This window comes from Xiphophorus hellerii, chromosome 19 (assembly GCF_003331165.1).
Source record: "Xiphophorus hellerii strain 12219 chromosome 19, Xiphophorus_hellerii-4.1, whole genome shotgun sequence".
Classification (NCBI taxonomy): domain Eukaryota; kingdom Metazoa; phylum Chordata; class Actinopteri; order Cyprinodontiformes; family Poeciliidae; genus Xiphophorus; species Xiphophorus hellerii.
In genome coordinates this window covers 9,750,514-9,774,002 of record NC_045690.1, presented here as the reverse complement: position 1 = coordinate 9,774,002, position 23,489 = coordinate 9,750,514, and the positions used below count along the sequence as shown (strand labels likewise).

The following is a 23,489-nucleotide window of genomic DNA, read 5'->3' as shown; positions in this document are numbered from 1 at the left end:
TAGTAAGTAGTTATAGTTGTTTGTGGTTGCATAAATATATTTTTATCTAAATTGTTTTCCCTTGTGTCAGGAAATTGCAAATGCACCACAGCACTAAGTATCAAGGATTTCTCTGAGAATATTAATTGGTGCAGTACATTTCCAGATTAGCATTTTTGGTTGCTAGCCACTGCTCAATGATTTAGATTTCGTCATTCATTAAAGTATCTCTTATACATAAGGTCTTGGCCAAGTAAACCCAACATGCCTTGGTCCTATTTTTCTTTTTCTCTCCCAGTTCCCCCTATTAACTTGTCTTATAGTAGATATTTCAGTTTTCCAGGCAACAAATCTGTTTTCTGATCATTATATTCATATTTGTGGCTTTGGGGGAGAAATCTTCTGGCTTACGCACTGCTACATAACAGCCTTTTGGATCAGATTTATCTTGTTTTGCACTTTTATATGCATCTGTTTTGCGCAAACAAACAAAAAAATTCTGGCATCAAAAGACCTATTATTGTCAGACATTGACACTGTTTATGGATACATGAACTAGGAGCCAGATTTATAATCATTGATGAGAGACAGGGTTACTGTAGGATTCTCACTCTGGAGACTATTTCACTTGACCACAACGAGGGATATTCAGCACAGCAATGCTTCCTCATTATTAAATTTGGAACCGAGAACCCTGTGGTCAAGGCGGTCAAGAGAGATATTAAATCTGAAATAAAAACAGCTGAAATAGCAAAAGAGGCCATGTTGGACATCAACAGAATAACAGCAAATTCAGATGACACAATCTGGTGTTTTTTTTTACTTTAGATGACTTTTGCAGTAGTTGGAGAAGATGTTACACATGATGCTAATGTGCTGTACTTATACTTGAGTGAGCCATTCAGAAATGAATATCCTTTGATCTTTTCATCTAAACATCCATCCATCCATTTTCTGTACACCTTTGTCCCTTAGAGGAGTTGCGAGGGGTGCTGGTGCCTATCTCCAGCTAACATTCTAGGCGAGAGGCGGGGTACACCCTGGACAGGTCGCCAGTCTGTCGCATTATCTAAACATTCCCAGGCTTAATTTGTAAGATTCTGCTTCTGCTAGTAGGTGAATCTCCACCCCACTCTCAAGGTTTTTACAGCTTCTACAGTTGCCTTGTATTTCACTCTCCCCATCAAGTGTGACCATCTTCTCTGTCCCAGGTGAAGAACAGCATGATGCTATTATGTTTCATGTGGTGAACTCAGGATGTATTGTCATCACACATTTATAGTGTTTGTGGAATGCAGAACTAAGAAGCCGTCCTTTCAACAGATTATTCTACATAAGATGTTGATCTCTTCAGCTCCTCCAGGTTTACCACTGGCTGCTTTTTTGATTAATATTGTCATTACAAGGCCAGCCAATTTAGACAGGCAAGTATATCTTGATAGGTTTGTAGTTGTGCAATCCTTTTTATTTTTTGGATGTTGTATCGATTATTGCTGTGTTCAAAGTTCTCTGGCAATTATGGTGCTATTTGTTCTCTAATGTTCTCTAGCAAGCTTTAGCAGAACTCATACTAAGATTAAAACACAATTAACCAATTGGGTTACTAAAAGCTGACTGGCTGGGTTTTTATAGAGGTTTCAGACCTAATTTTTACTTTTTCATTCATAAAAAGTACAACAAAATATATAATTTCCCATAAAGTCCTAATAGGAAGAGGCACTGAAATCTGTGATTATATTATGGTAAAATCTGGAAAGGTTCAGGGGTATTAATCCCCTAGAGTCTATTCCAAAACATTCTCTTGACCATAATATAAAATGTTTGAGCAGTGTCATGCACTTTTACAATCTTATTTTTAATGTCAACGCATCATCTAGAAAACATCTCCAAATGTTTCTGTTTGTCCATGTTCATGTGTCCCAGCTCCTTTAATCTCCTTAGTCTCACCTCCTGCAGCCTTCCTGTTATGCAAACAGTGGAAGGAGTCGGTATAAGGGCTAACCAGGCTGTCTCATGTCAGAGCACAGAGTATAGGTTGGACAGTCAGCACATCCACCCAGGGCCGCCCATTCGTCAGTGGGGGATCCCATCCAGGGAGTCCAGGGAGAGGAGCTTCAGAAAATAGAGCCCAGGTGATCCGGCCTTTATCTCTGATTTCCATCGGATTTTAAAAGAAGTCCATGGTGGAAGGCTCCAAGATGTTTTTCAGACTCCCAACACTCACTCCCGGTTACATCAGGCTGCTGCAGGTGAGCAAAGTACAACTTTTCTTTCAACGTTTACATAAACAAAATCTCAATTTGTATGTTCCAGGTTCATAGCTAACTACTTGAGCAATCTTGTTTGCAAATAATCTAATGTTTTGCATGAGAAGCAAAGTTTTTTAATACCCAATAGACAAAAGAAAAAGCTTTAATGACTGAACTTGATCCTGGTTTTAAGAAAATTCCCATGAGTTGTTTCTGCACTGGCTTTGACAAAGTGATTTCCCCTAAGCCATATGGTGCCATAATGCTGACATTTATTTCACTCTATTGCCTCAATAAATTCCGCTGTGACAAGATGATGAAACACAGCGCTATCTTAATATACATTCATGATCCACAATTAGGAGATATTTCCAAGCTGCTGTGCCTGTAATTGTGGAACGGCTTTTATTTTTGCACTGTGGTGGTTGTTTATGTCTCAAACAACCGAGAAACCCGGATGGTGACAGTCCATTGGATTGTACACAGATATGAGCAGTGGATGAGTGAACACAAGAATTGCTTCCTAACTGCCTGTGACACAGCAGCTATGGAAAGGATTACGTTTTTATGATTTGCTCATCTTTGTGTCCCATAAAGCGGCATAGATGAAACTGTTCGTGTCTAATGACAAGTCTTTTCTTTCTCTAAAGAGAAAAATCACAGTTTAGTTTAGTTGGAGAACTGATAGCTGTCGCTTTTTCTTTCCTGTCAGACCCAGGCGTTCCATAACATGCCTGTGACACCTCCGGCTGAGAAGACCATGCCTGGTATGGCTATGCTGCTGGGGGCCGTGGGGATCGGAATGTGTGGCTACAGCTCCAGGCAGTTGGCCCTTCATCACAGGCCCTCCACTCGTGTGCTGCACTGGGTTGGCACGCACACTGACGCCGGCGGTCCTGGCGCTGTGACACATAGGACCTGTGTCCTGGATGTAACCCGCCGAGCTCCCACCTCCCAGGAGATCCCACCTCCGTCCTTTGTGGGCCAGAAATTTCCCTAAAAAACATCTACTATGTCATAAAGTTAGAAAATAAAGCATTGAAGGTGAAGTTCCTGTAGCTACACTTCCTCAGATCTCAGATTGTAGCTATGCTGGCCCGTTGCAGCTGCAGTGAGGCCCATGTGCTCTCTGAATATGAGTAAGTGTAACCTGACTTACCCTAAATAAAAACCATAATGACATGGAATTCCTTACATAGTGCAATAGATGTAACAATAACTCAAACTTTAAGGCACTGACAGGACACTTGTTAGTAAGAGTGACTGGATGAGTATATTACAGATGCTGGAACTTCCCAGAGTCATGTTGAGTTTGACTTAGTGAGTCAGATTGTTTAATTTTGAAATATTTTCCCTATTCTAAAGTTGTGGTATTTAAAAAGCATCAAGTTTGGCATTGCCCCTCTTTCTTTGAGTCTTACAAAGCAGACAGCTACTTGTAAGTGCTTAAGCAGCACATTGATGCCCATGACTTCAATGGTATTTTCTCTGACATGGATCAGGTGTAGTCCATACAACACAGACTATATTATCAATGGAGAGTGTTACTGAAGGACGAATGATACAACAGTTTCAAAATATGAAATCCAAGAATGTAAACTATGCATGCACAGCTACATTGTGCAGGATTATGATTGCAGGGTTTTGTGTCTGAGACCTTGGTGCTGGCAGTCAGGCAGAGCAGAGTGGTGATTCCTTCAGGATAAACTGTCCTACTGGGATTAACCTTGGTGGAAAATCAACACATGCTCATTATTCTAATCTGGAATTAGAGAGACAAAGACCTGAGGAACTCAAGCAGTTCCTATGTGACCAAACAATGTGCCGTTCACCCTGCAGTGTCCGCCATTTCTCTGAGTCATAAGCAGAGTTAAAAAATGAATGTTGGTGTTTTTAATTGTGTAGACATAAAGGGAAAAGGGGACCTGAGATTTGTCGAGGCACTGAGTGTGGTTGAGAACGTGTGCTGTGCCTTATTGGTTGCACAGGATTACACTGTCTTGGCAAGAGGTGCAGAGGAACTTCTGAGAACATTTATGAATTTTGAAAAGAACTGATGGTGAGAAAGTTGAATGTCTGACCAGTCTTTTTTTATCCATCTGAAGAGCCAGCCTTGTCTGTCTGCCAAATTTGATGAGTGGCGAGTTGCAGCAGGTTGCAAGTGTCTTAAAGCCCTAGTGGTGCTTCTTCAGAATAGCGCAGCAGGTTTCCACCAAAACGGTCATAATCCACTCAGCAGGGGACACTGACAGCTCCAACTGGCATCAGATGCTGAATAATTGCCCTGGACAGCATCTTTTTATAGTTACATAATGTGATTATAATGGTTACAAATTTTGAAAAATCCACCAGTAACACGTATGACAAATCATTTTTTACCTGTTGTAGGATAAAAAGTAGTCAGAACTTGGGTGCCATGTTCAGGCTTTGCACTCCGAGGATTTGTGAAATCGTTGTGGTCATGGGCTGAAGGCTGTGTAATGCACCTGACTGGCTTTGATAAATCCTCACTATGCTGCAGCGTTGCACACCGAGCCCTCTGGAAACGTATTGATCTCAATCAGAGTGAGAGAAGAAGCTCCTCTCCCCACCACAGCAAAGCTTCTCTCAGTTTTCTGCACCTTATTACAGAATACTGACATATTGTGTTGTGGTGGATTAAAAATGCAGGGGATGATTGAAGGCATCATATTCATCCTGTCAGCTTACTGTGTGTCACAAACCAGTGCACATTTAGTTATAAGTGAACTGTAGTTCAGCTCTGTTAAATAAAGGAGAGATGTTGTCTGTAGAAGTTCATACTTAATAAATTCATGTTGCACAAGATCACTTCTGCTGTTGCACTTTAGTCACAAATGTTAGTCGAACAGCCTTTGCAAACATTTGTGGGTTTTTTCTATTTTTTGTATAAAAAAATAAATGTTTTTAGTTAAATTACAATCCATGTTGTTTTGGTTTGATGGGATGCTGGGAAGCAAGAGAATATTCCTAATGTGCTAAAATTGTTCATTGTTAGAAAGATATGACAACATTGTTGAGGAGAAATGCAAATGTTTACATTCTGTAGTCAAAAACAAACAGTTTTAAAACAAAGAAATCATATATAATATAAACTATTTTTACAAGTCGAACCTGTTTGCATGTTATATAGCTACCATGAATTATATATATTCACATATACTGTATATAAATATAGGAATTAATTTTAAACTAATTTAAAAGATGACTAGAAGTACTTTGTATTCATTTTGTCATATTAAAATTGGCAATTTCTGCACCTATATTCACTTATCACAATAAGATCAAAAGATTACAGCATCTAAACTGAATATTAAGGAAAACTTGGAGCAAAACTTTGGAAATAACTATCATGGTTTTTGCATAGTTTTTCATTATAATTTGGGAGAAAAGTCTAAAAGTGCTTCTTGAAAATAATCTGCAGTGACCTGTAGAATACTGACAAAACATGTTTGGATAATTCAGTTTTTTGTCACAATAAAAAATCTAAATTGGATTGAGGTTTAGACTTGAACTAGGCCGTTCAAACACATGCAAATGCTTTGAAATAAACTGTTGCATTTTAGATGTGGCTGAATGTTTAGGGACTTTGTCCTGCTGGAAACTGAACCAACACCCCGCTTCAAAATTTTCAAGACCTCTAATAGGTTTTCTTACAGGGTAATCCTGTATTTAATCTCAACTCTGTATGCTTCTATCACCCTGATGAAGAAAATCCTTCCGGCAGCATATTACCTCCGCTGATATTATTCACAATTGAGATTTCCTCAGAGTGAGGACATGAGTTTTGTTGTTTTGAATTCCCTATATCCCTTTTCTTAATTTCACAATTATGCACAAATTTGTTTTTAAGATAAATACTAAAATAAATAAACTGCACAGTAGATACTCTAATACAAAATTCCACATTTAGATTTTCCTTGATTGTTCAGTGATTGAGCAATCAATCACTGGTTAAAACAACAACAACATTGCGTTTCGAGCTCAACTTAATGTTGGTGCAGATATTTTTTTCTGTTATTAACATTTGTTAATAGGTCTAAGAATCTGTCACCAGGATAAATAGTAGTCATGGACTACATACAAAAATATTATATGTTTAAAAAAAACTTCCAATAATATTATTAGGCAAAAAATAATAATTTTACGAACTCAGGGGCTTTAAAATCAAAAGCCACAGGTGTTCAGAGTTCTGTTTGTAAATAATTTTCAAAACCATATTTAAAAATTTTGTTTGTAAAGAATTTTCAAATAATAAATATTTAAATAATAAAAGCAGAAGCTCTGTGGTGCAGTGGGTCAGTAGGTCATCTGCTTCATCAGGTCCAGGGACAAATGAGGGCGGGTCATAACTTCCCAGAGGGTTGTCTTTTTCCCCACTAGCACAGCCTAACTGTGCCCTCCAGTGGACAGACATGTGGACTTGTTTTTAGTTGATGTAGTTTACAAATATTTTTAGTGTGTCGTGGATAGAAACTTTTTCTTTCTTCTTTTCCCCCTTTTTTTATAATGTTTACTCTCATGGCGACACTTAGAGGGGAAAAGTCTTGCTTGTGTTTGAGTTTGAACGGCAAGAGCTGCGGCTGGATCAGTGCAGCCGCCTTTGCGTCTCTACACTGAAGAAAGCAGCAGAAGAAGCGCCTCTGGTTGGGCAGCGCTTCAGACACACAAAGTACAGCGGGAAGGAGCAGAAGGACGACTTATTAAGCAGATCTGAAGATTCTTGGAATTACTTATTTCACTTTTAAAGGTTTGTATCTAGTTTCATGTTACAATTAGCAGCTTTGATATGGAAGAATAAACTTTTTTGCGATGGAAAACATTCTGAGCTGAGAGAAGAGGTTTTTAGAATTAAGATGTTTGATTTTATTCAGCTCGGACAAGTTGAGTGTACAGTGGCTCGGATTGGTGCGTTTGCTTGTTAAGCGCATTTCTTCTTCTGAAATTTGAAGCTCCTATCAGCTTATTTTGTTTTCTGTTTTGACCTCTCTCTAGACTAGACTAAACTAGACCGTCTAAATTCAATTCAGTACTTCACCCAAGTAGCTACTATAATTTAGCTTCCTTATGTAAACATTGTGATTTTCTTAACAGGCGAATGTCCGTTATTAACGCCGGGTAAACACACTTTTAGGAGCCTGTTTGCTGCTGCATGACCTCACCTGACAAATTACTGGATGTGTGCAGGTCACCTAAGCTCTGGTCTGGACGAAGAGCAACAAGTACCTGCAAGGCCGCTTCCCCGGCCCAATCTCTGTTAATGCAAGATGGGCAACTTTTCCACCAAGGACAACCATGGGAACACAGGTAGGTCAGCACACCAAATGCAGCTTTCAGCAGGGGCAGTTCTAGCAAGATTGGTGTCCTGGGCATCCACTTGCTGGCCCCCCACTTGCTAACCCATACTCTTTCTCTGTCCTCAAAAACACAAGCTAGAGATACTCAGAACTAAAATCAATTTGCCTGTTCAGTGTAACTCATGTTTTTTTTTAGCTGGAGAAATAGATAGCGTAGACCTCTGGTAATTGCAGGGGTTAGGAACCGCAGCTGAATGTGAATAGCTAATATCTGCAAAGTTACCTCCTCTAAGAACACCTTTTTATTTTGATAGTTCAAAATAAATACCTTAACTGAATATGTATAATAGAAACCGTCAGCACTACCGCAGAAGTTACTATCTGTCCCTTATATTTTACTATTGAGGGAAGAGCCAGTCATCATCAAAGAAAATAATGGCAGGTGTAAATTGGCTACATTGCAATTTAGAAGTGCTAATAACCAATGACATGGCAAGCAGCATTGCACTTGCACATTTCAGATTCCTAAGCTGCAATTTCTTTTGAATAATATGCTCTACAAAAAAAATAGAGTTATGTTCCACAGAAAAACCTATTTCTGTGGAATCATCATGAATATTGTACTGCAAATAGGCAGCCTGTGTGTAAATATTGGTAAATTAAAAAAAGAAAGAAACAGAAATCCTAACAGTCGGAAACCATTTTAGGGTGCATTAAAACTAATGGTAAACTGAACTCTAGCTCCTTTTTTGGAAAGTGGTTCATTTTGGGGAGGTGTAAATGATGATTTGATCCACTCAACCCTTTTTTTCTATCATGTTTAAAACATTTTTGTAATATAGAAAGTAAAATGTATCTAAAAAGGAGAAGAGAAGAAAAACTACACAAATTTCCCAAAAGATGGCTTGGTCGTGATTGTGAAACTGAAGAAAAGGAAAGGAAAGGCAAAGGCTGTATGTGTGTGGCTGCAGGAATCTTGGCAGCCTTCCTTCGTGTTGCTCAGTGAGTGGTCATTCTCCTTGCGTCCCTGTGTGATTCGTCCTGGGCCTGCCGACCCAGCTGTGATGAATCGGCAGAATTCCCCTGCTCACTGCAAGGGCAGCGGATTAATCATAGGAGGCCTAATACTGTCTGACACACACACGCACGCACACGCCCTCACACACCCTCACACACACAAACGAACTTTGTTAAAATAACTCAGATCCTACCTTATTCAGTCACTTTACCACCCATACACATGAGTGAGAGCGCATATTTATAGCTGGAATGGAAGATAAAAAAAGCATTAGATCTTTATTAGACAATCCTGTCATTCTTCATGAGTGAGTTTTTCTTTGCAGCAGGTGGTGCATAACTTACAAATGTTCAAATGCAGCTCTTACATCACTTTAGAAAAAAACAATCCCTTTGCTAGTCAAGCAGCGACTGCCCAAACATGGGAAAGAAAGAAAAGAAAACACTGTTCTCTCCTTTTCCTATTATTGGTTAAGGTATAATTATTGCTGAACCCAGAAAGAGAAAATAATGTCTGCTTTTGTGCCTAACCTGATAATTTATTGGAAGCCCAATGCTGCAATGCTCAAAATGTCACCTCCTGTGTTATTTAATGTGGGAAATGAACGTTGCAGCATTTGACTCCATGATTATAGCCTGGGTGTTTTGCGAGAGCCATCCCACTGAATATTGTTTTCAGTGTCAACAAGCAAGACTAGCGACGACTAAATGCTTATTTTCCTAACTCTGGCTTCAATTCAGCTTTTTTTGTTGATTTTGTTGTGTCTTGCAGCTGCGGATCATAAAATATGATGCTTGCAGGCTCTTCCACGTTCAGTTGTTTTAAAAATACTGTTTTAGGATTTATACCCCTTGGAACATTTCTCAATTTTTTTTTGTGTAACCCTAACCACCATATTGTGAAGTAGCATGAAAACTGTACATGCTTTGCTCTTTTGCTATAATTACAGCTGAAGATCTTTGGGGTTATGTCACCACCAGATATGTTTGTGCTGAAATCCTTTCCTGTTCTTTGCAGAAAAACTCAAGTGTTATCAGACTCCATAGTTGGCAGCTCTGACAACAATACCAATTTATGGCACAGATTCTCAATTGGACTTAGAATTGGTCTCTTTTCATTAATTGATTTTTATTCCTAGGGGCACCTTTGGAGAGTTTCCACACTCCACCTTCATCTCCTCAGAGCAGCATTCCCCAACTTCCACTTCCTGCCACATCACCTACTTTATCCCCATCACCAGCTGCAACTATCACTTTGAGTGGGAAGAAACCACACCAATGCTCTCCAAAGAGCCCTATCCCCCCTCCTGACTGGAAGCCTCCTCCACCAGGTGGCCCAAGCAGCTCTGCAGTCAGTCCTGCAGTGAGCCCTGTTCTCAAGAAAACTGGCAGTATTGTGGCAGGCAAGGGGCAAGCTTCTTCAGGGAGAAATGGCGGCCTACCGACCCCTACATCCAGAACTTCAGGCTCCCAAGTGAAGAGTGTGGCGGTTAGTCCTATAAAGAGTCCTTCGTCGGTGTGCAGCGCGCCACCTTCCACCAGCTCTGTGGAGCAGAGCAAGAAAGAAAGAAACAGTAGTCTGAATGAGTCCCTTCTGCTGGGTAATGAAGACAAAGACAAACAAAGCAAAGAACTAGCAAAACTGCTGGAGGAGTGCCGGACTACACTGGGTGTTACAGACAGAAAGGATGGGACCACAAACACAACAGGCAAGAATTGTCTTAGTTGGTCAAAGCTTCTCATCCTGTAGTTAATACAAAGTGATTCTGAGCTGCAGAAGTTTTCTTTGACACGTTTCCTGTTTGATTTGCATGTTCTTTCTCATAATTTTTGTTTTCACCTCAGAGATACTAAAGCAACTGCTTACTGAAGTGAAAAGTTTAAAGACTACTTTGCAGGTAAGCAATAGCTTTCCTTGTGAGTTTTGAGCTATGTGCTTACATAGCTAGTCCCCACTGTGAGTTTTGACTAGTCATGAATAGTCATATTAGGGCTGTGCTGACATATATTTCTATCATTCAAGAATTATAGTTTGCCTTTGCAGCAGGTAAAATTGCAGTTCTCATAGTAAATGCATTTCTAATATTTCTATTGACATGGAACTTCCACTAAATTTTCATTCAACACTTACAAAATAAAAACAATTCAGTCTATAAATAAAGTTTTGTATAATGCAATGAGATGTTATGTTTTTAGACCTCCAGAAACATGCTTGATATCAGTAATCTTGTTTTCCCCAGCACATTTGATAAATTACTTTTCTTAAGTAAACAGGAAGTTATCCACAAGCCAGGTTGGTTGCTATAACCCTTCAGCTGTGAGATGACACCGACACACACATTCTATCACTTCCCAGCTCCCAAACCACAATAGACTTTGGAATGAGCCCCACTCTGCCTGCTGGGAGCTGCAGCCTTGTTCATTAAAGCTTTTCCTGTCCTCTGCTTGTCCTCAGAGGCCAGAGAGAGAGAGAGAGATAGAAAGAGAGAGAAATAATCTGAAATCACCTTACATGAGATAATGTTGGCAGTTGTGCCCCACTTTGATGTAAGAAGTTAAAAGTCTCAACTTCAAAGTTACATTTCCTCCTAAACACTCAACTATTTTAAAAACATTCCCAACCTGAATGACCTGAGTACAATGAGAATAAAATTGAATTCTTTTGAGAATTCTTCTATTCTACTGCTAAAGCTTTATGTGTTTTCATGAGGATGATGATATTCTTTGGTAATTTCCTGTCAGTCACTCAATTCTAATGCCTTTCCCTCCCTTATGAGGTCTGTGGGCAGATGCTCTTAGTTTCCTCTAGCTCTGCCTCAGATTAGAACAGCTGGATGTGACCTAAAGTGCACCTACTTCATCTGCTGCAGATTATGTTTTTCCATCATCTGTAATTAAAAATCTGACACAGTCTACATGTATAGATTGTTTCTCCTGTAGCCCAGTTCTCACTGATGTGAACAGTTTATTCACTCCAAGTTTTCGCTATCATTTCTTCAATCTCTTGTAAACTTTCCCACATTCTAATAAGGGTCTTAGTAATATCAGACTCACACAGGTCAGGAAACCTTAGAAAAACTGTACTACAGTACTGAGAGGGGGCCAACATGTCGTGGAAATGGGGCAGCTCAGCACTTGTGTTTACATGAGCCCTCAGCAGAGCGATATGAGCAAGCAGAGCTCCTCTTATTAAACCCTCCCGCTCTTCTCTGAAGGCCTGGGATTCTCTTTTTGCGGAAAATGGAACTGCTATGTAGAGAGTGGGGGTTCACAGTCAGTTGTTTAGGAGACAAAACCTGTTTTGTTCTGTGCTCTGCTGTGAGGTGGAGGGGGTTGCGCTCTGCAGTGTAACTGACTATGTTGTTGTTTGTGTCCCATAGGAAAATACATGCAGATTTTTACAAAGCCAATTTTTTTCCCCCTTTTTTTCCCTTGCTTTGAAAAAACAAACAAAAAAAAAAACACTTGTGCCCTTGCACGGCACAAGTGTTTTTGTGTCTACAGTGCATTGAACTTCATTGCCATTTTGTCACATTACCATCACAAATGTCACTGTTTTTTTAATTTGGGATATTTAATAGACAAACACAAAGCAGTGCATGGTGTGACAATTCCAGTAGTAAACTGACTGATCCCACAAGGAGCACTTTAATCAGAGACTCCCAATGACTCTGGAGATGCTGCGAAGCTCAATTTGAATAAAACATATTAAAGTTTGTGGTTGTAAAGTGACAAAGTGGAAAAAAGGTCCCGGGGCATGAACACTTGTTTATAGAAGCCTTAAGATTATTTTGTGCCTGTTTGAAGTAAATAAAATACAAACAGAGCACGAATCCGCATAGTTTTATTATCACTTTTGCAGCAGTACTCCTTCCTGACTCATCTCACGCTTCCTCTCCTACATTGTCTCACCTTCTCCCCTCATTCATTTTATTCTTTTATCTGAGCTCAACTTTGAATTTTTCTTCACCATATCTGGCCAGATTTCTTAACCCTTTTTTTATTCAGTTTAAGTACCCTACTATTCTTCCTTTTACAGCAAGGTTCTTCTATGTGCTTTCTCTTTGCCACTTTCAAAAGACTTCCTGTCATGCTCTGTCTATCCGAGAGTCAGAATGCTTTCCCTATGCACTTCTAGCAGCAGAGCACCATCTGTGCTTATGGTTTTCAGTTGTCTTAACTAGCAAAGGCGAAATCAGCTTATTCATTGCATGTATATGTGTTACCGCGTGGGTGGCTGGGTGAATTTGTGTTCCCGTTATACCTTCTCAAAGCCGTTCTTCGGAATCAGTTCCAGGTGAACGCTGCTGGAGATTTTCAGAAATGATCTGCTGGTTCTCTTTTCTCTGCTCGCTAGACTGCTCCTGCAAACAAGCCTTAAAAAGGGCCCCTGCACATGGAGGTCATGCAGGCTAGTCACGTGTTCAAAGAAGACTGTGCACCAGCTAGGATTTTGTTCATTTTCTGCTAGATTTGTAGTGTCGCTCACTGGTGATTGCATCTGCAGGCTTTGGCTCCCCTCAAGTTGAGTTGTTTGTAGAACTTGTGCCATTGGAATCTATAAATGTATATATTAGTACATAAATAAAAAGCGTATTTGTTTTTCAAAATTTATTACAGTATGTCAGTATGATTAACCCCAGTGTGTCATTTGCCATTTAAAGTGGAGGTCTTTTGGGGGTCAGACTCTCAACAACTTTGAGTGTCAAGAAACCCAAACTAGTCCATCTTAGCAAAATAGCTAAAACTTTGTCAGATTGGATGGAGAGTGAACATTAGATGAAAATCTTGCCATAGATTTTCAATTAATTGACTTTGATGACGCATGAATAAGGTTTGATTTAAATCATTCTCTGGCTATATGTTTTGGGTCATTGTCCTTCTGGAAAGTAAACCACTGCTTCAGTCCCAAATATTCTGCAGCCACTCTGACCAACTTTCTTGTCCGTACTGAAGAAAACCATCTCCTCAGCATAATGCTGCCACCACCATGATTCAAAGTAGAGATTGCAGTGTTGTTGCGATACTTAGATTTAAAACTCGATACCAATACCAAGGAAAATACTTGATAACATTTTCAACATGGTGGAGTTGGAAGTAGCAATTGTGCACGAAATAGGAAATAATCAGTTGGGAGCACAGCTCAATACATTTTCCTACTTAAACTCTTTAAAAAGTGATTTAAAACTACTGTAGGAAAATAGACACAAAACTTGTGCTTTTCTTCTAATTTTACTGTGACAAAATGTTTTAAAAGATATTTTCCGATTGTCAGGCACTACATCTCAAGAGCTTTCCAAACACTCTGAATTCACATTACAGGCTGTGGAAAAGTAGAAAACGGAAGAAAAGAAACATTACGCAGTTGGGATAGTTCCCTCAAGAAGGTTTTCTTAAAACTGGGTGTGGAGGTGAACAAGGGATAGATGGGTGGAACATACTCAGAGGACATTTCCAAGTGTGCTGGACCTTTCCCAGGATCAGTCAGGATTTCAGCTGTGCCTGGAGACAGGCATAGATGTACATTTGTCCCTGTCAAGGTTGGATACCTCATCTGGTCTTGCAGGGGACCATGAGGTCAGGCCTTTTGGGACTGGGTCAGTTTGTGTGTAAATCCACACTGTTATCTTGGTATGAACTGAGGAGCACCTCTTCCTGTTTCCTTAAACAGACATGCTCTAGTTGGTGCATCCACATTCAGATAAGAAATACTCTGCACAGACACAAGCGTTGAAAAACAGCGGTGGGGGTTAGGATTTCCTTAATTCAGAACTTGCACAGTTTCAAACAGGAAACACCATGTTTCTTTTCATTTAATGTTTTCAGTAAAGTTAACAGTGAGGTTTGATGTTGAGGTGGAACAAAAAGAGGGGTGTATGTGTGGGAGTGAGGAAAAGAAATATAATATTATGTGTGTGTGTGTATGTGCATTCAGTGTAATCAAGCCCAGCTGCGGTCTGGAGTCACTGGTCAGATGAGGGAACGTGTTGGCTCAGACTTCCCCTCCTCCTCACATCTCCATCCATTCTTCATTTAATTCCCCAACCTTCCCAGCTCCTCTGCTTCTCAGTCTCAATTCCCTGGCTCACGTAGCTCTGCTTTAAATATGTGTGATTTAAAACACTTTTATTTTTGCTTTCCCTCCCCATATCCTTTAGCGTTTCGTCTTACAGTAATCATTGCCTTGACTTTCACAATAGTCTGTTATCGGTTACCTCTTGGCTTTGCTGGTTCAGATTTCCTCTTTTGATCCCTGTTTGTTTGATGTTTGCCTTTTCCCCTTTATTTCAGTATGCTATGTGCACAAACCTTTTTTCTGTCATCCTTGAAGTTGCGAAACAGAGTCAGTTTGATGAGAATCTTACTCAGAAATATATTGCTCAGATGTAAAAAAAACAAAAGAACATCTTTGGATCACAGCCCAAGGAGTTGAGACATAGAATGCAGTTTCACAATACAAGACTGGTGTGAAAAAGAAAAAGTTAAACACTTCTGACCCATTTAGTTATGCTTCTTTAGAAGTGACTTGGAGCTCCACTCCTTTCAACATGCTGAGACTTGCTGTTTAGTTTGGTTTAACTTGTGTGGGCCAAATGGATATTTGATTGCTCCTTTTCACAACCTAATTTGATATAAATATGCCAGCTTCAGAACAGACGATACACATGTAGGACGTAGTTTATGTAGGAAATAAGCTGACTCTTACATAAAAGCTGAAATCTGTACTACCAACAATCTCTGACAGAAATGTAGTTTTTAAAAAGATGAAACTAATTTTCCCCAATACACTTAGCTTCCTGGTATCTGACATATTTGGCTTCTACTAGATGAGACCACCCAGTCTTCTTTCGAGAAGCTTCTGAAGCTTTTTTTTTGTTTCCTCTGTTTCCTTCATTTTTTAAACAGCTGAGTCGTGGTGAATGCAGCTAAGTCTTCCTTACTCAGTAGCAATTGCTACACTGAAGAGTTTTGCATTGTTAATTCCTCAGGAAGGAAATTAGCTATTGGCTCAAGTAATGTTTGTCAGAGATATACATTGTGGACTCCCAGACTAATTACAAAGGATGAGATATAGATGGTAACATTAAGAGGTAGAATAAAGTAAGCATTAGCAAAGTGTAAAAAGCACATGGGAAAACACAATGAACACAGAAGGCTAAAGGTACTGTATAGACTTTATATTCATATGAAGAACAACCAGCAGCCACCTCCTTTCATCCTCTAATTCAGTGTTTCCTAACCCTGGTCCTCAAGGCACTGGCCTGCAGATTTTAGATGTTTCTCTGCTTTAACATATTTGGTTCAGATGATTGTAGTTCAGCAAAAGTTTGTTTATCAGCCATCAATTGAAATCACATGTGCTGAACCAAGGAAATCCCTTGAGGTGCACCTATTAGAGATGTCTGGCTGATCACTAACCTTAAAAAAGCTGATCTTTTGGGGGGGCAAACATTTGGATATTTTTAATAATTATAGATCACTAGTGCATTAAAAATCTCTGTCATTTTTTTAAAATTAGGTGAAATGTCACTTTTTAAATAACGCCAACTATTTCCCTTCAGACAGAACGTGGGGAATGGCTGCAGTTCCAGGCAGACTTTCAGGTGGCCGTGTCAGTGGCTGACCGCCTGAAAGCCGAGGCAGAAGAGGAGCTTACGGTGTTAAGAATGGCCCACAAGGAAATTCAGATGGAGCTGACTGCTGCTCAGCAGAGACAGAAAGAGGCTGAAAATCAGCTCGTCACTCTACAAGGAGAACTAAAGGAAACCAGACAAAAACTGTCTGTTTTTACCGAGGTTCAAGACAAAACTGAAGTTCACACACGACAGGAGCTAAAGAGATCCAATGGAGAATCCAATGTCTCTGAAAGCAAAGAGGGGACCAATCGGGGCAGGGTCAGGGGATTGTGCAGGCTTAGGGGAGAAAGGATGGAAAGTAAGAGTCAGAATCTCGTAGTGAAGAATGTTGTTGAGGACGATTCAATAATAGACTCTAAAGGTATGACTAGAAGTTCCCTGAGAAATGTGACCAATGAGGATCAGGACGGACCAGATGTTCAGTCCAGTAATTCACGAAGGGTAACAACTTCAGAGAGGTCAAGGTGAGACAAACTCTTAAGCCCACTGCTCTCTTTAAAATGACCAAAATCTGGAAATATATTTGCACTTGGTACAATTGTTGTGTGTAATTTGATAGACTTTTCTGAACAAAACTGTTGTGTCTTTTGTAATTATTATCTTTGGCATACAAAGAAGGATAACAATTACCATGTTGAGGTGGAATGCTGCTGTGGTTTCTTCTGAATTTGTTTCCTCAGAAATTCGTGGGACCACATGAGGACAGCCTCATCAGATTAATCCAAAGCTGGATCTGAGAGAAACAACTGTCCAGTGAAAAATTGCTAGGTATTAAAGTCTGTTATTATGTGTTAGAAGCCTGTCTAGATTGCCTGCGTCTTCAGACAATGCTGCCAACCAGAATGGAACCTTCCAGATTAACTCCACTTCAACACTGGGGTCAACCAACAGGGTGAGATACAAGCTCTGGGCAAAAAAATCATTTTAATTACTTTATATTTAAAGTTCAGTTCACCCTTATCTATGCTGTCAGTTAAAACAAGTTTTGTTTTCTAGAACTTGGGGCAACTAAGAGGAAGAAAAAGTCTAGATTGGCAAGATGGCAAGTTTTCCAGTGATGCTGGTTAGTTTCTCTATAAAACTTCTGCACACACTGATTGTGGTTCGTGGGGTTTTGCTCTTCATCTTTGTTCATATTAGCTTTTGTCTTCTCATTGCAAGTTCTTTAAACCCCTTGAACATTGTGTCCCTTTTCAACTACACAATTCAATTATAGTTTTGTGATACATCAGTACAAAGCAGTGCATAATTGTAAATTAGAAGGAAAAAGAAATATACTTTAAAAAGGTTTTGGAAATAAACAACTTCAAAGTGTAGAGAGCGTTTTAATTATCCATTTGCTCTTATAACTTTTAGTAAAATTTGGTGCATTCTGTGGCCTTCATAATTTTGAGTAATGGCATTGTGCTGTAGTGATGCTTTTTCTTCAGTTAGGAAAGAGAAATTGGTCAAAGTTGATAGCTGGGGCTTGACCAAAACATTGATCCACATTTTACTGTGGGAGGTGGAAATTGTCTCAGTTAGAAAATGCTTTGATTTTTTTAAAGGAGGACTCTGTTTGGAGATTACTAAGCAAAATGACTGGTTACTATTGGTTAACAATGTGCTTGCATCATTTTACAGGTGAAATTTCAAATCAGAAGACATTTACTGATCTTTTTCAAGCCCATTTACATTAAATTTGATGATTGGAGATGCACAATTAATCTGTTGCTAGCCTATATTGACACCATCGGGAGTTAGGAGGAAAAAACGTGTATTTGTAATAGTACGTTGTGTATGAATTTGGAAAGAAACTCTCAATCTACAGTGTTGACTTTCTTCAGGACACAGTTACTTTTACCATCATGAGATAAAAAGTCAATGTTCTTTGAGTTCCCCCGAATGGTATAATAAATATTGGAAATAATCAGAAGTTCTTAAATGTTTGGAACTGCTGGTTGTTGAAGCTGCTCCAAGCAATCAACATGCTGCGGTAAGTGAATGTTTGTCAGTGCAGATGTAGCATAGCATGAGATAATGTTATCTTATTATAGGATAATTACTGTGATGTTTCAGGAGTACCTGCATGAAGATTCATTGGTGCAGAATATAAGGTGTCTCATTTTAAAGGTTGTTCTGGCATTAGCCTTTATTTGCAGCAGATCAGATTGGAAATAGGTAGAGAGAGAAAGAGGAGAGAAGACCTGCAACAAAGATCCCAAAGTCTAGAATCCAACCTCGGACAGCTGCACTGATAGATGTGGAAATTGAGGGCCTATATTCGGCCTTCAAATATGGGTCCGACCCAGGTGTCTTAGAGTTTTGACTCATGCTACAGAACGTTTTTTGGCATGTCCGGAAAAACCCGGATTACCTGGTGATTAAATTGTGTTTTCTGTATTGTCAAAGGCATTGGAATCCATTGAACAACACGTGACCACAATGTGTAAGAATCAATTTGTTTAAATTAAATACAATAAATACATTTTAATTGTTTTAGTTCAACAAATAAATGTAACAAACACTGAGCATGAATGGAAATTTTTTTTTGCTGGTCTATGAGAAAATAGAAGTTTTAGTTTTAAAGCAAACACTATGCAGCTACACTATATACCAAAAGGACGTTTTCTGTTTTTTCCCTCTCAAGTAGAAGATAAGGAGAATTTAAAGGACAAGAAAGATTAAAAGCACAGGGTCAAATCAATTCTGATACCTTTGTGTGTGTCATGTATTTGAAAGTAAATGTTGTCTTGTCAATGCATTGCTTTACTTTACATCATGTGATATTTTAGAAGGTTGACATAATGTTCTTTAAGATTTTACAGATAAATTGATCAATAGAATGTTTGTTTTTTTCTGTGTGGGTAAATTATTTACCAGCTGTTTTGAGGACCACTTGATCAGAGCACATAATAAAGGTGTTATATTTTATAGTATATTTTTTAAAAAATGGTTACTGCTGATGAGAGATTTTATAAATCCTGTTGTTTTCTTTGCAGGAAAACGTGAAGAGTCTCTAAATAAGTACAACTCAGCCCTCACCGAGCTGCCACCCACAAAGTGAGTCCACACACTTAGCCACATGCTCCTCTGACATCAAGGCCAGTGGAATTGCCACATCCTGTTAAAGTTGTTTTGTTTCTTTTCATCCAATTTGTCTGGTGAAGTCTCCATTTTAAGGACAACAAATGCCCCCTGCTGCAAATGACGTTTTACTGAAATTTCCTGCCTTTTTTAAAATGCTGTACAAAGACAAGAAAACCAAAAAGTTAAGCTCATAGATCTTTTTTCTTTATCTTGCTGTCAGGTCCCAGGATGGTTTCAACCTACTGCTACGTCGCCATGGAGGCTCAAAGAGAAACTCGCTGCTCCGCTGGTGTCAGAGCAGAACCCAAGGATACAAGGTGACTCAAGAATCAGTTTAGTGTTTTGTGGATTCCAAATGTGCTAAACACATGGCCCAGTTTCCACAGGTTGAAAACACCGTTAGTATATTTTAATTAATAAATGCTTTAAAGTACAGCTAGATTACTGTTAGCACATTGTCTCGGCTTTCCACATTTCAAGCAATAACTAAAGTAGTGTTTCCCAACCCTGGTCCTCAAGGCACATTGTCCTACATGTTAGAGGTTTCCCTGCTTTAATGTGCCTGATTCAACTGATTGCAGTACAACAAACGCCTGTTAATCAGTCATCAATAGAAATCAGCTGGACTGAAGCAAGGAAATACCTAAAACATGCAGGGCAGTGTGCCTTGGGGACCAGGGATGGAAAACACTGAACTAAAGAATGTCTTCCAGTTCTTGGACTGGAATTGCTTTTAGTTGGGTGACAACCCAACTAAAATACAGAGTATTTGAAGGCCTTTATCATTAGTGACCATAAAGATAGATGGGAATGAAAAGAAATAGGAACTAAAAACTGTAATTGGTACTAAACTTAATGTATGCCACTAATGTTAAGCTGATTTAAATTCAATATAAAGCCATATTATTGATGACTGAAATTTAATTATAAAGGGCTACATGAAGCTTGTTTTTAACTGTCATACAGTTTACATATATTTTTAATTGCATGGAGTCTGATATGTGATTGGAATGAGGATCTAACAACTAACAGGAAGTAGGCAGGTGGTATCAAATTATGTTTTAATGGGGGATATAAAGGAAAACCATATAAAGCAGTCCAAATAGGTGAATATGGAAGGGAGCTGACTTTAATGGGATGTATTTAAGCTGGGGCATTGATTACTGACCACGGAGCAGGTGTTTGATTAGTAACACTTTGCAGCTGATGGAGGAAAGCCAGGATCTTGATTGAGCTGATGATATTTTGGTGCAGAATAACTAAAACAATATGAAAACGCTACTGGGAAACACACTAGAGTTAACTAAAGAAGATGAACTCACTAAATTACCAACTGGATAACAAATGAGAGAGTAACCAAAAATGCAAAAACACAAGAAGTCACTAAAACACAAAATGTTACATAAGTGAAAACAAACAAAACTCAAAGGACATCAAGCCTTAAATACCTTTCTGTATCACTAGAGCCTTAGATCTCAACAAATCAATCCAAATATATTTTCAGGCAAATAGTTCACATGGGCATGCATGCTGCATTCAAGTCAAGATGCAAATAGCGGAAAAATCATATCCTGTATTGATTTGAAACAATACGATTGTAAAATATGGAACGATTCTTTATTGTCTGAGTTGAGTGACATTTGTAGGTTAAATGAACCTTTCCTCTTCATTCAGAATATTGACATCACAAACTTCAGCAGCAGCTGGGCAGATGGCCTTGCATTCTGTGCTGTCTATCACACCTACCTCCCTTCACACGTCCCTTACAGCAGCCTTAGTCCTGAGAACAAGGTACAAAATGCACACATTGTTGGTATTGCGGATAAGACCAAGCTATTGTTCATGTTCAACTTAACTTAACAACTTGTCCCTTTTTTAGCGAGAAAATCTCAGCCTGGCATTCAAAACAGGAGAGGCTGTGGGGATTTCCCCATCACTGGTAAAGGTCACTTCCTTTATTCCATGCACAACGTACATTTGGTTTGTGTTCAAGCTGGTAAATTTATCTGAAATATTTCTCCAACAGACAGCAGATGAGATGCTGCGAGCTGGTGGGCCTGACTGGCAGAGGGTGCTGGGTTATGTGGAGAGCATCTATCATCACTTTGAGATGTGATTGCATGAGATGCTGAGGCGATAGACGGGGAATATTTTGAAGAATGTACACATTTTTTATAACTTCCACCAGTTCTGCCAAATGGTGGCAATAATTGATAGTTAATAGGCAACTTGGCATTTTGGTCCAGATATAATTATTCTGGAAAAGGTCAAAACAACGGGTTATTACCTGCGTTGTGTGCTTTAACAGCTACTGGCTCTTGTAATAAAATCAAGGAAGTGCACTATACAAAATGTATGACCAATAGTTGAAGACAAACAAAGGATCCAAAAATTACTTACACTTAGCGATTTCTTAGATATTTATCTTTTAAAATGAGAATGATCAATAAAGGGCTTATTTCATGACTTTTAAGAATTTTCTTTGAAATTTTCTTTCCAAAAGATATTCAAAAAACATACATTTTTGTTTAGTTCCCTAAAAAATCAGAAAGCAAACAGAAGGCAGTCCAAAAACAAGTTGAAGAATAATAAAGTCATCTGTTGGACAGTGCAGAACAGAATTGTTGAAGAGAGCAGTGATGAGGAAGTCTTCAGAAGAATTAAGCCTCCCATTAAGATTAATCTAAAGGCTCTAAATGCGTCAAAAATGTTGCTTTTGAAATTTTTTCATTTATAAATTAAATAAAACTATTTAATTTATAAATTAAATCCACAGTGCTTTGGAAAACTGTGGATAGGCAGATTGCGACTTTTTATATTTATTAGTAGGATTTATGGGTTTCCGGCACTGATACATGTTGAAACATGCCCTTCAATGTTCAAAAGCATTGAATATCTTTTTTTCCAAGCATTCTTTTGTGGAGGATGCTATGTTACTGTAAGTGTCTCCACACTGGTACTGTATACTAAAAGAACTCTAAAAGCAGTTTTCCCTCTACATATGGTTTTAATTGTCTATATGTTTTGCCTTTTGCTTTTATATGTGCAAAATGCAATATTTACTGGACGCCATGGTACTCTGCGGATGTGCACTTTGGAGATGCCATTGCTCTACATTACATATCTGGATTCTTTTAGAGCCTTGAGGCTTCTTCCTGTTAAAAGGGAGTCATTCCTTTCCACTATTACCAAATGCTTGCTCAGGATGAGAGATTGCTGCAAAGTTAATGATACAGTGCAGTCTACCATCCACTGTCACCTCATGTCTCAAGAGGAAGAGCTGATGTGAAGTCAATAATGTAATGGAAATTGCTGGCCTTACTTTGATAGATAACCTTTGACCAGTTTGTGTCACAAAAGGGAATTTGACTGCAATGAAACAACTCAGTATGAATCAGCATCTGAATTTTAACCCATCTTTATGATTGATTTGATTAGACTATATATATATATATATATATATATATATATATAATTGTTTTTCTTTGAATTGTATCTGTTTAATATGTAAAGTGCCTTCAGATTACATAGTAAAGATTAGTACTGAATGACTCTGACTGAAGCAAGGGTTTTGTCAGGTCTAAAATGATCATTATGACCACATGCAACCTGAAAACCCTTTTAGTCTGCCAGTGTGAATTTTGTACTCTGGGATCTGAATTACAAAATTACTAACGTGACAAAGACAAATACTTGCTTACACAAGCCTTTAAATCCAGTTTCAACACCATCACACTTCTTTCTGCTTCCTCACTAATTCATAACTGCTGTTGCTACATGTCTGTTGCCAAAGATTTATGTGCCAAATTTTGGATGCTGCACTGTAAAATAATGTCAATATGTAACTAGTGTGAACAGCTTATTCCAAAGCAATAAAGTGTTAAAAATATTACTGTGAGTATTGTGTAATTGTGTGACGCCATTTAACAACAATTACTGTGACAAGAATGAAGAAAATTATCCATTTATGGTGGTTAGTTTCAGTGAGACTTTCCCCCATTAGGAGCTGGGAGGAGCATCTGATTTGAAAGGCAGGGCTTTATTACCACCTACTGGTAAAAACAAGGTAATGCATGCCAACTTGAGGATTCCCTCTGAAACATTTAATCACTCCCTGGTGATTAAACCCACCTGGACCCTTAGTGTAAACTCTTATTCTACATGCTTATATTTGTGACGATCAGCACATTAATTCAATATAGATTTAAAATGCATAATTTATT

General features: G+C 38.7%; 1 protein-coding gene across 3 annotated transcripts; it reads left to right on the top strand.

The window, feature by feature from the left end:
* The first annotated feature begins 6,517 nt into the window (after positions 1 to 6,517).
* LOC116709377 (cytospin-A) lies at positions 6,518 to 21,889 on the top strand. 3 transcript variants are annotated; one of them, XM_032547870.1, is made up of 12 exons: positions 6,518 to 6,996; positions 7,434 to 7,553; positions 9,700 to 10,269; positions 10,406 to 10,458; positions 16,123 to 16,661; positions 16,996 to 17,089; positions 17,194 to 17,260; positions 19,179 to 19,239; positions 19,487 to 19,583; positions 20,941 to 21,057; positions 21,146 to 21,205; positions 21,293 to 21,889. In XM_032547870.1, exons 2-12 carry the CDS (start codon positions 7,514 to 7,516, stop codon positions 21,380 to 21,382), a joined length of 1,788 nt encoding a protein of 595 aa, XP_032403761.1. In that variant the 5' UTR covers positions 6,518 to 6,996; positions 7,434 to 7,513; the 3' UTR covers positions 21,383 to 21,889. The 3 variants fall into 3 exon arrangements, with proteins under 3 accessions (XP_032403761.1, XP_032403759.1, XP_032403760.1); XM_032547868.1 differs by having other exon boundaries at positions 6,520 to 6,996; positions 16,993 to 17,089; XM_032547869.1 differs by having other exon boundaries at positions 6,520 to 6,996; positions 7,381 to 7,553; positions 16,993 to 17,089.
* Positions 21,890 to 23,489: the final 1,600 nt, after the last annotated feature.

Excerpts from the sequence above, each read along its gene's own strand:
- LOC116709377 (XM_032547868.1), top strand. The coding sequence starts at position 7,514 with ATGGGCAACTTTTCCACCAAGGACAACCATGGGAACACAG. Across the intron at positions 7,554-9,699 it reads GGACAACCATGGGAACACAG|GGGCACCTTTGGAGAGTTTC; the intron begins GTAGGTCAGCAC and ends TTTTATTCCTAG. Across the intron at positions 10,270-10,405 it reads TGGGACCACAAACACAACAG|AGATACTAAAGCAACTGCTT; the intron begins GCAAGAATTGTC and ends TTTTCACCTCAG.